The sequence below is a fragment of the Mustela erminea genome, chromosome 16, assembly GCF_009829155.1.
Source record: "Mustela erminea isolate mMusErm1 chromosome 16, mMusErm1.Pri, whole genome shotgun sequence".
Classification (NCBI taxonomy): Eukaryota; Metazoa; Chordata; class Mammalia; order Carnivora; family Mustelidae; genus Mustela; species Mustela erminea.
Genome location: NC_045629.1, coordinates 81459627 through 81475088, shown reverse-complemented (window position 1 = coordinate 81475088; position 15462 = coordinate 81459627). Strand labels below are relative to the sequence as shown.

Below are 15462 nucleotides of genomic sequence, written 5' to 3'. Positions count from 1 at the left end.
CCCCCTTGCCCACTGAGTACCAGGCCCTGGACTAGGTGCCGTCTGACTCAGCAGATCTGCACAACCCCACCTGGGAAGTATTATCCCATGTAACAGAACTTAGGGTTGGAAGAGGTTGCGTGGTGTCCAAGATAATACAGTTGGTTAAAGGACTAGGAGCCTGTGAGCATATGGCCTAGGGTAATGCCAGGGAAGCCTTTCTTGATGGGGCAGGATTTAAGATGTTGGAAGGCCATGTTCATCCTCCAACCTCTTGGTCCAAATACTGCCTATGATTTGAGGTCCAGTTCCTTCCTTCCTTCCTTTCTTACTTTCTCTTTCTGGGCAGTATTAGTCTCAGAACTTGAACTAGAGCTTACTCTGAGTCTCATGTTCTTCCAGCCATGTTGTACAGACCCTGTCCTCGCTCTGATATTATTACTAAGTAGCTGAAGGATTCCTGGGGTGGGGGGTAACTGCACCTTTCTAGCACCCCATCCTCATTCTGAATAGGCAGGAATACGGACTCAACTTTGCACAGTTGACATAGGGGATTGATGAAGTGATGTGCTTCAAAGTTTCATGAAGAATTTCAAAAGCACTTACACCTGTGTGGTTCTTAGAGGATTACTTGCTCTCTCTTTCCTAAGAAGCACAGTGGTGCAACTGTATTCCTTCATTTATTAAAGAAATAATCTACAAGCTACATGTTACTCCAGGTGTCGGGGATCCAGCAGTGAACAAAACAGATACAAGTCTTTGCCCTCATGGTGTTTATATTATATACTCTGTAGTTACTCCTCTTGATTCTAAGCCTCATTCTTGGTACTTGAAAACTCTGGGTTCAAATCCCAGCTCTGAAGGACTCCTACTATTAAGTAACTAACTCAGTTTTCTTTTTGTTGGTGTCAGACCCATTATGCCTCCTTTGTAGGGTTGTTAGGAGGTCAGAATAAGGCCCTGTAGGACCAGGACCCCACACAGAGCCTGGTATGCAACAGTAATGTCCATCTGCGGTGGACATATTTAATTTTCTCCCTTGGACTCACTACTTTTGCAGCTTATTAGTGAGTATGCTGCTTTTCCTTTTAAAACCTCAGTTTTGCTCTGAGAAGAACGTGCCGCTTCTCTGATCTGAGCCGCCCCCAAATGAAATGCCCCAGAGTACCCCTCCCACCCCTAAACTGCCTTGTTCTTCTCTTCCCAGGATACGGGCAGTCCCCGACACCATCCCCATGGAAACGCCCGGCCCCTTTCCCACCCCAGCCTCCCTCCCTCCCAGCTCACCGGCATGCCCAAGCGCTGTCCCTGCGGAAATGCCAAGTCCAATGGCAGCGCGTGCCTCCCGGAGCGCTCCTCACTCCTTCTCCGTTTCTCTCCCCCTCCCCTCAGGTTACGGGCACGCAGCCCCCGGCACCGACGCGGGCAAGGCCTTCTGCATGTTCTACGCGGTGCTGGGCATCCCGCTGACGCTGGTCATGTTCCAGAGCCTGGGCGAGCGGATGAACACCTTTGTGCGCTACCTGCTGAAGCGCATCAAGCGGTGCTGCGGCATGCGCAGCACGGAGGTGTCCATGGAGAACATGGTGACCGTGGGCTTCTTCTCCTGCATGGGGACGCTGTGCATCGGGGCGGCCGCCTTCTCCCAGTGCGAGGAGTGGAGCTTCTTCCACGCCTACTACTACTGCTTCATCACGCTGACTACCATCGGGTTCGGGGACTACGTGGCCCTGCAGACCAAGGGCGCCCTGCAGAAGAAGCCGCTCTACGTGGCCTTTAGCTTTATGTACATCCTGGTGGGGCTGACGGTCATCGGGGCCTTCCTCAACCTGGTGGTCCTCAGGTTCTTGACCATGAACAGCGAGGACGAGCGGCGGGACGCCGAGGAGAGGGCGTCGCTGGCCGGGACGCGCAACAGCATGGTCATCCACATCCCCGAGGACGCGCGGCCCGGCCGGCCCCGCTGCAAGGCCGACGCGCCGGACCTGCCGTCCGTGTGCTCCTGCACCTGCTACCGGCCGCAGGACCACGGCGGCCGCGCGGCCGCGCAGCACAACTCCTTCAGCGCCAAGCTCGCGCCCCACTACTTCCACTCCATCTCCTACAAGATCGAGGAGATCTCGCCAAGCACACTGAGAAACAGCCTCTTCCCCTCCCCCATCAGCTCCATCTCCCCCGGGTTACATAGCTTTACCGACAACCACAGGCTGATGCGGCGGCGGAAGTCCGTTTAGGGTGCGGGGCGGGCGGCGCAGGCAGAAGCGGTCGCTCGTCCGACTTGACCTCGAGCTCCACCGGCCCACCTCGTCCGTTCCTTCGTGTTTATTATCAGTATCCTTTACCGTTGTCCTCATTCTCTGTGTTACTTTCTCTCCTTCCCTTTTCCGTGGTTCCGCCCCGCTCCCCGAGGACTCCCCCTCCCCCGCTGGCCCCACCCGCTCCCCCACCTCCCCGCGAGAGACAGAGCTGGCCCAAGGGAAGAGAAAGACCCGTCCTCCTCTGAAACTCGCGTCTGAGCATGAAGCATGGATTCCTTCCTTCCTTCCCAGCGAAGTATGCCTTACACTTCTCCGCAGCCTGCCCCATCTCTGGGGTGGCTTTCCCAGGACAGGGGGGACACCAACACCACCAGGCAGAGCCGAGAGGATACCCAGCCCAAAGCTGCACACCAGGCTGCCAGCCCGCGAGTGCCCACCCACGTGCCGTCCGACCTAAGTCCTCTGCGTCCTGTCCCCCAGCGGTGGGTGGTTGTGGGTGTGTGTGTGTGTGCGCGGACTACGAGTGAGTGAGGGTGTGCACACGCCGTGTGCTTCTTTCTGTGTGTGCGTGTGTGTGCGCGCTCTGTGTGACAAAACGGAAAGTTTAGGTATGCACAGATTTCTTTCTCCGTGACTCAGTTCTGTTACTAACCTGCTTTCAGCGGCTTCCAAACAAAACGGGGAAACCAAACCCATGGGGTTTTTGATTTATCATTCTGCCAAATCAAGCATGTTCCACGAGCGGTCTTTCTCCCAGACGTGTCATGACCATATTTTTTAAATGCTACGTTCTAAATTATATTAAACTTCTTTTTAAGGGGACGGGCGGGAAAGAAGACGGGGCTCCTCTTCGCTTGCCAGTTCAAAAATTTTTTAGAAGCATGCACTTTGTTCAACTGGTGTGCATTATCCACGCAAGACAACAAAACTAGCAATGAGCAGTCCAAAGCCAGTAATAATATTAATTTATTCAAGGCATTTCTGTCACCTGCAGCCCCAACGATTTACCATGCAACTGGGAGTGTCAGGGGAAACTGGAAAATTGTTGGAGCCACAGAATGTTCTGTTACTTCCCTCTCGTTTATAGGAAGGCGGTGGCCATGGTGGGGGGTTTGACATCTACCTGTGTAAGTGAGAATTCTGGTTTGGGATGCTTGGGGATGCTTGGATGACAATGGGTATCAGGTGGATGTGGCTTATTTTCTTAATTAAAAAAAAACTGACAGGGCATTCCTTGTTTAAAAAAAATATATATATATATGTATTTCGAGAAAGACAGTTTCTAATCGCATTTGATTTGTAAATAAGGACGACAAGTCTGTGCTGGTCTCAGGAAGTGTTTAGAGGCAAAGGCGCGGTGTCTTGGCTTGCTGGGAACTTGCCAGTCTCAGGGGACAGTTTTCCTGAGAAGTGGATTAATTCCTCCCCATCGTCCCCAAGGGAAGGCCTGTTAATCTCCTAGGGGAGGGCTAGGCTATAGAGTAGGGTACCCGGGGGCCTCATCGATGACAGGAATCAGGAAAGATCTGCAACTAAATTCACAGAGGTGACTTTCACTTCCCTTGACACCGCCCCCCACTGCCATTTCTAGAAGCCACCCGTCTTCCCATGCCTTTTTCATAAACTGAACATCCATGGCTCTTGGATAGAAACAGGCTTTGGCTTTGGCCCAGAAGGAGCAGTGGGAGCCCCCATGGGTATCTCCCAGAATGGAGGGTCTGCTCCCTAGAAAGGGACTGTCAAGATTTCTGAAAGAAAAAGGCACCAGTGCCACAGGCCATGAGCGTTTGGGCCATTGGACTGAAACGCAGCCGTCCAGACTCCTCCAAAGTGGAGGGCCCTGTAAGGTGTGTGGGCCCCGGGCCTGTGGAAGTGGGGGGCGGGGGGAGTCTGCGAACCGCCATTCTCAACCTTCAAGGTTGTCTTGAGTCACTCATTTTTAAGTATATATATTTTTCATTTTAAGGCTCTAAAATATGTCCAGAGAAGGACATTTTTTCCCCCTTGGAAGAAATTTTTCTTTTCTTTCTTCCTTTCTTTTTTTTTTTTTTGCGGGGTTGTCGTAAGTACGAAAGCAGTGGATCTTTGCAGAATGTCTCATGCTTTGGAGGAGAGTGCTGGGAAGCCATGTGGGGTTGCTCGGGAAAACCTTTGAAAGGTTTGTCCTCAAATGGGGTGTATGATCACCTTTGATTTGTAAGGGCAAGTGAGGTACAAGAGGCTGAGAGATTTGCTCAGAGCCGGTCCTGGTCTAAGCCGCCCCCCGATGCAGGCACCTCCTTCTCTCTGTCCACGGGCAGAAGCCCCAGGCCTCTGGGGTCAGCCCTTCATTCAGAGCCGATTCCTTGACAAAAATATCTGTTTAAAGTGGTCTTGTCCCGTTTAAATGCTTCCGGTGGCAGGGAGATCCTCCTTTCCTAGGGAAATGGAGAAAACATTCCATATTCTGTATTTCCACAGACCAGACTGATCTGTGTAGCTTTAAGGGACGCAGGATGAAGTTTCTTCTGTTCAGTGATGACCATCAACTTAAGCATTGGAAGCAAGGTGGACTCGGTCTGGCCTCCACCCTTCTCTGAAGTTAAATATCCTTGTTCATGCTTGGAGTACTCAGGGCACAGTGGGACAGCTTGGTTTGCTTCCTTTTCGATGTGCATCTTTTTCTCAGATGGCCTGGGGTGGGCTCTGGCTGAGGGGCCCTCCATGTACACCAGTGAGATGCTTTTGTGGGGGACTGAGTCAGGGGCCTCCAGGGACCTTCCCTCCTGAAAAAAATGGGACTGGAGCATCTCCATCCGGAGAGCTTGGCCGTCTGAGACGGCCCAGTCAGCAGGAGGATCTTCAAAAGCCAACAGGTTGCTTGGTCTGGGGCACCTCACCGAGCTCCCTCATCTTCAGAGGAGGAAACTGAGGACCCGGAATGGGGAACCAGCAGCTCAGATCAGCTGGCCAGCCCCTTGGTCTCCCCGGGCATCTCTCCTCTTGCTGTCTTCGCGGCTGCTGGGTCACTGCTGTTGCTTATACCTCAAAGGTCCCTCTGTGCCTCGGGCCGCGCCTGTTCCTCCCTCCCGCCACAGGTGACTTTCCTAAGTCTGGCTTCTCGGCCCATCCTTCCAGGCGGCAGTGCCCGCTCAGCCAGGGGGAGAAGACACACGAGGCTGTTTGGAGACAGGTTTCCGCTTCCTCCAGGACGAGCGGAGGCAGGGCCACGTTCCCCCAGAATCGCAGAGCGCTGGCTGGCCGCCCAGTTCTAGAGGTTGGGTCTAGGAAATGTGCTTCTTGGGTCCTTAAAGAGCTTCGGACTTGCTTGAATGCCTTTCCAGCGGAGCGGTCTCAGTCTGTGCACTCCACCAAAGACAGGAGGAAGGCGGGTCGTGCGCGGCACAGGTCTGGGCTCCTCCGGAGACCTCCCTGCTCTGCTCTTGACCACACCCACGCCGGGTGGAAGAGGCTGTCGTACGGCGAGACGGTTAGACTCTTACTTACCTAGGTGAACCCGTGGTCCAGGTTTTGAGATGTCTGCTTAGCGTCAGACCTGGGATCAGGTCTCTTCTTCCAGCCACAACGCTCTGGTCTTGAAACCCAGGCAGCAGACCCTTAAGCACGACGGGCTGCCTGGGGCTCCCTGAGCACCCTCATGCCTCTGCTGTACGTCACTGACCCGCCCTCGGGCACGATCTCAGCAGGTCATTTGCGGTCCAGAAATCCAGAGAGGAAGAACCTGGGCCCACCCTGTTGCCCGAGAGGCCCGCCTTTGCAGGGGCTCCAGCCCCGTCTCTAAGAAGGAGAGAGTGACTGCAGGATTTGGCATAGCGCTTCTTCCCTGCACAGGGGGCCTTAAGTGGGGAAACGTCTGGACAGTAACTCAGAGGCCTGCAGAGAAATCTAGGAGGTCACGTTTCTCTGCCCCACCTCGATCTGAAAGCCTCGTGGATTTCTGATTCCCGGCAGGGATCGGCAGCAGCTGGAAGCTGGACGGAACGGGGTAGAGGCATGCGTGGTCTCTGCGTGGGGCCGGAGAGGGAGGTCGGAGAGCAAAGACAATCAGAGGAGAGAGCCACCTGTCACTGAGGTCTGTGGCCCTGTCTCTTTCTGTGGTTTCTAAAAACAATCGGGCCTAATTAGCTTCCACGGAGGTTTAAGGCCTGAGGCCTGTGCCGGAATGTGTCCCTTCTGGTTGTGTGATAAGATGACATTCCCTCAAGAGCTCTTGTGCGTGTGGGTTCGCTCCTGAAAGGGGAGGGGGTCAGACTGGGGGCCTGTCCTGTGCGGACCTGCTGCTGGGGCTCCAACGTCGGTTTCTTCCAGCGTCATGGCTTGTCTGGAACCCTGGATACATCCCGGGTGAGGAAGGGGTGCTGGGGCAGAGCCCACGCTTCCTGCTTCACTGGCCCCCAGAAGCCATGTCACCTCCCCGGGCCTCTGTTGCTGTCTGGCAACACAATGGGATGGGGCTGGTGGGTCCTGAACCCGGACCACCTCCCACAGAATGAGTCTGACCCATGAAGACATTTGGCCTGGAGGTTCTGGTCAGTGGGCACATTGGAAGTTTGGGACACCAAAAAGAATACGAGAGACCGTGTTGTTCGACAGGGTGCTGGGGAGACGGTGCCACCGCTTGTCCCCTCTCTGAGAACAGAATGCCCTCACACGAGCCAGGCCCCATGAATTCCAGGCCCCCTAAACCCTGGGCGTAAGGCTGTTTGATGTGGCTCTTTCTTGACCACACCTTGGTAGACGGTGATGTTTTGGGGGAAAATCTATTTCCATGTGATTCTCCCACTGACTTTGTTTGGAAAATTCCAGATCAAAGAAGAGTTGAAAGAAGAGTGTGCGCGGCCGCGGTATGCACATCGCCCAGACCCGCCAGCCTGCAGTGTCTTAGGACCGTCGCTCGACCCTCTTCTACCCCAACCCCGACATATGTGGAAAAGGAAGTGGGGTCTGCAATGTTTAGGTGGCTCACCCCCCCCCCAAAAAGATGTGAGAATAAGAGTGTTTTCCTGGAGACAGTGCCCCTAGTATCCTAGGATACTTAGCCTTTGTGCAATATTATTATCTAAAATACAGCCCACATTCACATTTTCCCAGCTGTCCCCAAAACGTCCCCCAGAGCTTTCTCGTGAGTCCGAGAGAGAAGATCACATCCCACCTTGCCTGTCTGGTTGCCCCAGATTATCGCAATCCAGGGCATTTTTCCTCCTCCCCATTTTTGTCTTCCGTGATGTTGCCCTTCTGAGGAACTTGGGCCTGTTGTCTTGGGGGATGCCCCATGATCTGCTGCTGTCTCCCGCTTTCCTTATTTAGGAAATTTTGGGAAGACGGTGACATTACTGTGTCGTGTCGCCATGATGAATGCCTTTGATATGCTCGGCTCTCTCGAGACCTCTGTGATTACCTCTCTCATTGGAGATAAACAAGTCACATTGAATGTTGCTCTCCCCTGTTGGAGAAACCAGTGGAAGCTTCTAGAGAGGTGTCCATGAGTCCCTGGATGCGGGGTCTCATTCCCAAGCCGAACACCACTCTGCTCCTTCTGACCCCTGACATGGGTCTCTCTGCAGTGCGAACGCCAGTTATCTTTACCCTAAACGCCTGTGGGGGAGGTCCAGCTAGAAATAGACAGTCCAGAGATGGGCTTCCATTGGCTACAAAGCCGGCTGGCAGGTGTAACCCAGTGGGATCCTTGAAAGGATCCCTGGGCACCCAGAAGCCACTCAGGTGGGCAGTAACGATCACTGAGCCTGTCCTAGCACAAATGTCACAAAGCCGGACGGGCTGCTGTGGAGCTCTCGGCCATTAAGGACTGTAATCGGGACCTCTGTCTTGGAGATCTTTGCACTGGCAAGCTCTGTAGCATGGATTTTTCAGTGCTGATAACATAAAGCGGTCTACCTGCTGTGGCTCAGTAACCTTTCATTTGATCAAGAACATACGGCCACGCAGGTTCTCTGAGCCTTTGCCTGGGCTGTTCCTGCTACCTGGGAGGCCTCCCTGTTGTGCTCCGACACCGCGGCGAGGAGGGGCGCCTCCCACGCATCCTTCAGAGGCCCCTGTTGCACTCAAGGATCCCCTCCCGTGGGCGCCCTCGTTCTGTCTGCCACGCAAGAACATCCTGGGCAGTCCAGTCTGACGGCCTTGGCCTTGAGAGCTCTCAGGGCTGAGCAGCACCCACAGAGGGGAGTAAAGGCGACCAGATTTCCTGCCGTTTGCCTAAGTGGCTGTTCATCCCCGTTATCAAGGCAGATCTTACCTTCTGTGCGGACAGTGGCTCCATCCCTGGAAATCGGTGCCCAGCCACATGCTGAAGATCCGTCACCTGCGCTTGGCCATTCAGTGGCACCTGCCGGCCCGAGTGGCAGGGGCTGCCAGCTGCCTGCGGCTGGCCATTTCCCAGGAGCGGGTGGTCGGTACACCTTCAGTCTCTAGAAGCATGCTTGGGACATCTCACCTTACAGCAGGGATGGAGCCCTGCCCTGTTACACCAATGTCAGGAGCCGGGTCAGTGCCCTGGGAGAACCGCTAGTAGAGAGTGAGCAGCGGGGGACGCACGCACTGAGTGACAGGGACCTCGGGCCTTGGCCGTGCATCTGCCTGGCGTGGCCCTGGGACCCTGGGGCAGAGGCCAGGGCAGACCCTTTCTGCCTCAGGGAGCAGCCTCGGGGCGGAAGCTGCTCAGGTCCAGCACTCACAGGCGGTGGTACTTTGCCCGTCTGAGCCTCAGTTTCCCTAGCTTTGGAGTGGAGATGAGACATAAACGACACGGAGCAGCTGTGGGAGCTCCAGGAGTGACCTTGACTGGGCCCCTGGTCTGTGCCAAGCGCCATGCGGGGATTCTCTCGCAGGCCAGCTCCTGGGCTCCTACGGGTCGCTCCTGGCGTTGGACCTGAAATGAAAATGGAAAGGCAGTGACGGAGCCCGGCCGGGTAGCTCAGGTCGGGCTTTGCGGAGGAAGGAGCTTCTGGAAATCTCTGAGCGGAACCTTGAAGAAGCAAGTCGGGGCTGGTTTAGGCAGAGGCAGAGCCTGGGCCAAGGCTCCGAGTGTGGACATGCTGGGAGCACAGATGACAGCCAGTGCTCTGTGGAAGCCTGCCACAGAGCCACAGCGGACAGGCAGGAGGCAGCCTCACTGCCCAGGCCCTTTGGAGCTGGTCACATCCTAAGTCGTTCAAGCCTTTCTCATGCTCAGGAAACTTCCCTGGCTCCCCGGTGCCCACAGAGTTTTATGTCAAGGCCCTTTCCTCTCGCATCTGGTGTCCACGAGGGACCTGTCCCTGCTCATGTCTCTGCTTGGGCATCCTCTTGTGACAGATGCCCTGCTGTTTAGGTGGAGTTGACGGCTGTGTTTTGTTTTTCTGAGTCTCGTGGGCACTTGCTGTAGTTTGCTTGGGGAACATTTCTGGAGACCGTCTGCTTGGCCTTTCACTTAAGCCTTTGGGGGGACTCGCCAAATGGCTCTTTGTCCGTGTTTCTCCCCTGGAGTCGGAGCCGCTTGTGGCTGTGGTGCCGAGAGCAGGGTCCTTCAAGTAGGGGTTTCAGAAGGTAGGGGTGTCTGCTGTCGTGAGCGCTGGCGGCTCAGGTCTCTTCTTCGGACCTTTCTCCCTACCGGTGTGTCTAGGGTACGCGCCGGGACGTGTGGGCAAGTGGCGTCCTGGTACGGAGCTCCCTTCCCCCGGCAGTGCAGTGTGGACTTTGGTTTGGACTTGAGCCCCCCGGGGAACGGAGGCTGAGGGGCACCGGCTGTGGGGAAGGAAGTCTGGCCTAGAGAACGTGGGCTGAGCCAGGATTCAGACCTTGCCTTTGGGATCTGCTGTGTGACCCAGGGCAAGTCATGTCACTTCTCTGGGCCTGAGTTTCTTCTTTTTCTAGACTAAGGGGTTTGCTAAGGTCCTAAATATCACCCCCCCCCCCAAGTCTGCCTTACTCGGTTTGCCACCAGCTCCAGCCTGCGGAGGACGGGCGGGGCGGCCGTCACCGGCGTCTGGACGTCTTTACCGAGCACCCTGTGTGGCAGGGACGCTCTCCCGGTCAGGGCTGTCCCCGTCCTTGACCAGGATGTGGATCTGTAATTAACCAACAGCTCCTCGCAGGTGCGTCTCCGCTGTTTCCTCGACTGTGCAAGGCTCCCTGGTGGCACAAGGTGCGTGTTCTAATGAGAGCGAGCCCGGGCCCTGGGGACTCTGGGCTCTTGTGTCCGCAGCGCTCACCGCACTTACGAGGAGACGGGGAGGCCCCCCGGGATCGGCCTTCCGGTCTGTCCTGAAACCCCGGTCCCGCCCTCCATCTACCTCTGCTCTCAGCGTGCTGCAGGCTCAGCCCACCCTTACGTCACGGTTCTCTTTGCTTCCTGGGAGGCTGCATCCCCCACCCACGGAAGCCACTGGCTCAGCACGAGGCCTCGTGGCAGGCCCCACCTGACTCAGGTCAACTGTATTTGCTCCGCCGGGACGGAGCCACCAGGGCTCACGGCACTGACTTCGCGTCTCCCGCTGGGCAGGGGTGGAGCTACCAGACATAGGGGACATCGCTGGAAGGGGAAATGGCCCCGAGTGCACACTTCTGGCTCTTCTTCCCCAGGCTCAGTGCTCAGGCTCACAGGGAGGGCTGGGTCCCCCTGCTCACCCCAAGAAAGGGACGCGGGGGACTGGCCCAGGACGAGGCAGAAGCGGGTCTGTTCCAGGTGAACGCGGAGGCTTCATGGGATGGGAGAAAGTTCCAGGCCCTCAGGAAGAGTATTTGCTGACACTCCCAGTTCCTTTAGAAGCCCGGCTCTGTGCCGGTCACCAGGGACGAAAGCCTGAGCGGAGAGCTGGGCTCTGACCAAGTCTTTGATTGTTCTTATCAGTCATGCAGAACCTTGGCCTCTGGTGTCTGTTCTTAGCACAGCAGCCCCAGAGGGAAGGGCCCAGGCCCGCAGCGTGAGTTCTCCGCCGCGAAGGGCGGGCTGGCGGACCCAGGCAGGATGCAGTGTGAATCCCGCTGTGCCTCCCAGAACAGCCGCAGGGTCTCTGGCACACAGCCCAGCCGTGGGGGAGGGCGGAACACCAGTTGAACTCCTTCCGTAGTCTGCTCTGTGTCCCCTGGGGGGATCACCCTCTCTGGGAGGTAGACCGGAGAGTGGTTTGCAGGAGGTCCTCCCGGTGGACATGTCCCGTCTCTCTCTGGGCCTTTGTTTCCCCATCTGTGAAGGAAGGGTCTGGAAGGGGGGGATTGTTCCAGAAGACCTGCGGGTGCAAACCCCAGTGTTGTAGATGCGGCCTAGGTTCTTTCTGAAGCTTCATGGGACACACGGACATGGCCTTCCTGTCACCTCCCTGCCTGCTGACTGTGGGTTCCAGCACGGGAGGAATCGGGGCGGGAGGAGGGTGAGGAAGACGTGCCCAAGGGTGAGGGAACTCTACTTAGGGAGGCTTCCGTTCTTCACGTTTTCCTGTCACTTCTGGACCCCAATGGCAGCCCCTCCAGAGGTCCCAGATCAGGTCCTCGGAAGCCTTGAGCCTCCAGAGAACGGGTCTTGGGTTTGTGAAATCGAGCCATGGGCCTCGGCCGGAGAAACTGAGCCCCAGCTTCACCTTTTCCACCTCTTCAGCTCCGGGAGTGGGGGGCGGCCTCAGGGGTCTTGGTTAGCACGTGGCTCTGGGGCCCTGCCTTCCCCTTTGGAATCAGGCCACATGGCCTTGGGCGAGTCACCTCCTACGCTCTTCTGTGAAGGACGAGACGGCCAGGAGAGAAGCAGGCGTCCCCCAGAGAGGTGCAGGGGGACATGAAGGCCGTGTGTGTGGGGACCTGGGGGGGGCTCTTGGCTGATATTTCAGTGGCATCAAGTTTGGAGGAAAGGCAGGGCCACGTGCTCCCAACGAGGGGTCCCTGACCTGGGCCATCTCCCCTCTCGTGCGGACCAGCACACTTTCCAGGTGCAGCTCCGCAGACCTCCTCACCCTGCTGGATCCTGCCTCCACCCACTCACTCCGGCCCCTCTGTTGACGGGTTCTCCCTGGCGGCCCCCCTCTCAGCTCCCAGTGGACCAGGTGCTTGGTGATGGTCTGGGTGGGAGATCTCCCGGGAACCCAAAGCCCACCGCCCCTCCCCCACCCACCCCTAACAAACCTTGTGGAAAGGCTTGCCGTTCCTTAACCTGAGAGGATGGAACAGTTCCTAGGTGTGAGCTGCAGCCGTGTTGGGCCCGGGGGCTCCTTGGGGCCCCCCCATGGGGTGCGATCTGCTACTCTTTGCAGAGCACGTGGGGCATCTGCTGGGAGCCAGCCCCGGCCAGGAGGCCTGTGCTGAACCGTCACGGTCTCCAGCCTCAGAAGGCTAACCTCCAACCTACCACGTGCCTCCAAGTGCCCGAGGTCCAGAAGCCGAGCCAGGGGAGCAGGTGTGGGGATCCGAACATGCCTCAGCGATCACTTGATTCTTGAGCGGAATTTTAGGCCTAGGGTAGAAAAAATCAAAATCCAATGAAAGGGGAAATGTGATGTTGGGAACCCAGGGAAGCAGAACCCCAGTTACCAAGATTTCTCTAGAATTCCGTGGCTCCTTGGAGAATAACAGTCTCGACAAAGGCTCATTATGCATTTGCTTATGCAGCCTACACACAGCACTGTGACGGACGCTTGGGGCTGGAACGACCTCCAGAGGTCATCTCGGTCCCCTCTCTGCTTTATCAGAAATCCCCGTGAAATGCAGATAATGCACTGGCTTAGGGGAAACTGAGGAAGCTTGGAGGAGGAAAACTGGCTTTCCCCAACCAGAAGGGTCGAGGCCGTCTCCTGTGCCCGTGAATGTGGATGGGGGGGTGGGGGTGGGGAGAGCGGGGAGCCTGGTTTGCAACTAAACAGACAGGCAGAGACTTCAAGGGGGAGGAGTAGGTTTTAAACCACTGATCTGGTTAACGAGGAGGAAGAATTTCTAGTCTGTTCCCAGCAGGCCAGGAGATTGCAGATGCTCCCTCTAAGATGTACAATTTTTAATGTCAGCCAACTGTGCGCCCTTGTACCTCAAAACTTTAACAAGAAGAAAAGCATCATTTGTGACCCCGCACACGGAATAGTTAAGCTTGAATTAGTTCCACACTCACGTGCATTGAAACGATGGGCGTATCCCCCTGGGGGGCACTCCATGGGGGGGGGCACGGAGATGTGGATCCTCGTGTGTTCATTTGGGGTGCGTGTGTGTGTGCGCGCTGACTGGGTGTCTGGGTTATTTGGGGGGGGCACTGCTGGACATTTTCATGTCTGTGTGGTAAGAGGACGTGGGTCTGGTTCCGATGGCGCGGCTGTGGTTGGAGGCCCTCCAGAGCGCCCCCAGGGGAGGGTGTTGGAAATCGGATGTTTCCACCAGAAGCTTGGCCACATTGCGGGCAGATGGGATGGTTGGCTCCAAGCCCCTCAGCTGGAACCTCCCTTCCTACTCTGGGGGGTGTTTGGGATTGGACCCCAAGTCTCCCTGCGGTCCAGGCATCGGACCTGTGCTGGGAAGCCATACCAGATTCGGCAAAAACCAGTGATTCCAACCGGACCACAGTGTACCAAATTCAAAGCAGCCTACTGTTTCCTTTTCTTGTGTTTCCCTTTTGTTGATCTTCTCCGGCCCTCTCCGCCTGTGGGGAGGGCACCTTCACAAATGGCCTTAGCATGCCGTTCTGAAGTTTAACAGAATGAGACAACCATCAGATGAAATCAGAGGTATTTATTATCACAGCTTACTGAAGAATGACAAACAAACAAAACTGTATCACCAATGTTTACAAGTCCAAGTAGACATCCAGCCCGTGTAAAATATGTAATTTATGCAAGGGATTGCATCTTTCTTTTGTAACGAATGCACTAAGGCAACCCTGTATATATTTTACAATGTCTTTACAGAAAAAAAAAAAAAGAATCATTTACTGTAGTGTTGTAAAATAATGCACTTTTCTAATTTTTTCATTAAAATCTCTATGGCACGTTTGCAAATGTGTCTTGGTCTTCCTTCACTAAGAAAGGTTCAGAGCACCCTGACACAGCTCCCCCCGCCCCCACATCAGCCACCTTCTGATGGCTTTCTGGACGGAGGTGGACAGGGCTTGAATGGGGCAGCCCGTTTGCACGTGGTCCTCCCCACTCCGAAGCCTTTTCCCTAAAAGCCCTGACAAAGACCTCAATGGAACAGAGACCTGATTTGCCTGCTTTTGTTGATCTTTTTTGGTGGAGGAACCTGAGTTCAAAACACAAGACAACCCCTTTGCCCTTTTCACCTGCTGGGTGAGCGTGGAAGGGAGAAGGGAAAATGGTCGGGTAACAGGTACCCAGGATTCGCTCTAGAGCGGAGGCAAAATTTGCTTCTGGCAACCTGCGACAGCTGCCCGGGTGTGAGGGGCTTCCTGGCCTCACACGTGTTCCAGTGTCATGGACATCGTGGAACTTGACCTGGAATGCCAGGGTCAGAGCTTCCTGGGGGTGGGGGGCTTGGCTCTCAGATTTGAGCATCACACTCACTGTGTGATTGCCAGGTCCCACCCTCCGTGGGGGTCTGGGATGGGGCCCCAAGAGATTGTGCTTTTAGCACGACCTCAGGGGGTGTTGCTGCCCCTGGGATGGGGGCCCCACCTTGACCCCAGACCATGGTCTCCCTTCTGTCTCAACTCTGAGATTTCAGAGAAGATTCTGGGGGCGAGCACATCCTGGGAACCCTTTAGACCCAGGCTTCCTCCTGCCAGTCTTGTAGGAAAGGGACTCGTCCTTGAGACCCCAGCTGCCCTCCCAGCTGTTTTGCTTCCTCTGGGGCTTGCTGGAGGTGCATCCAGGAAACAGACCCCAGTGAGGACCTGAGTTCTCGGTGACTTACACCACTATGGTCTGTCCCCCAAACACCTTGTTTCAGGAGCTGGGTCTTCAGAGTCGGGGTCGGCAGACTTTCTGTGAAGAGCCAACTCGTGTGTAGTTTACACTTAATGCAAGAACCCGACTTCGCCGGCTGGCAGGGAAGCGGTCTGAGGTGGTGCACACGGGAGCGAATGGGACCGTGTCCAATCCAACTTCATTTACGGAGACTGAAATTTGAGTTTCAGGGCGTTTTCATGGTCACAAAACATCGTTCTCCTCTTGGTACCCCACCTGTTTAATAATGAAAATCATTGAGCTGGGGGGCCAGCAAAGACCCCCGTTGATAAACCCTCAGGGATCTCCTGTGTAAAGGGTCGGGGTGGGGGAGCCAGGGTCGGACAGTGGTCAGGCAGGTACAA

At 55.8% G+C, this 15462-nt stretch overlaps 1 protein-coding gene across 2 annotated transcripts in view; it reads left to right on the top strand.

Moving 5' to 3' along the window:
- Nucleotides 1-14188, top strand: part of KCNK9 (potassium two pore domain channel subfamily K member 9) — an 83847-nt gene extending 69659 nt beyond the window's left edge. The window contains exons 2-3 of one of the 2 annotated variants that reach the window (XR_004279643.1): nucleotides 1372-6309; nucleotides 7044-14188. Coding sequence is in view for 1 of the 2 variants with exons in the window: in XM_032316440.1 (XP_032172331.1) it covers nucleotides 1372-2213 (842 nt within the window). In the remaining variant the exon portion in view is untranslated. Of the gene's footprint in view, nucleotides 1-1371 lie in introns of both variants that reach the window. The other variant, XM_032316440.1, reaches the window with a different exon arrangement.
- The last annotated feature ends 1274 nt before the right edge of the window (nucleotides 14189-15462 follow it).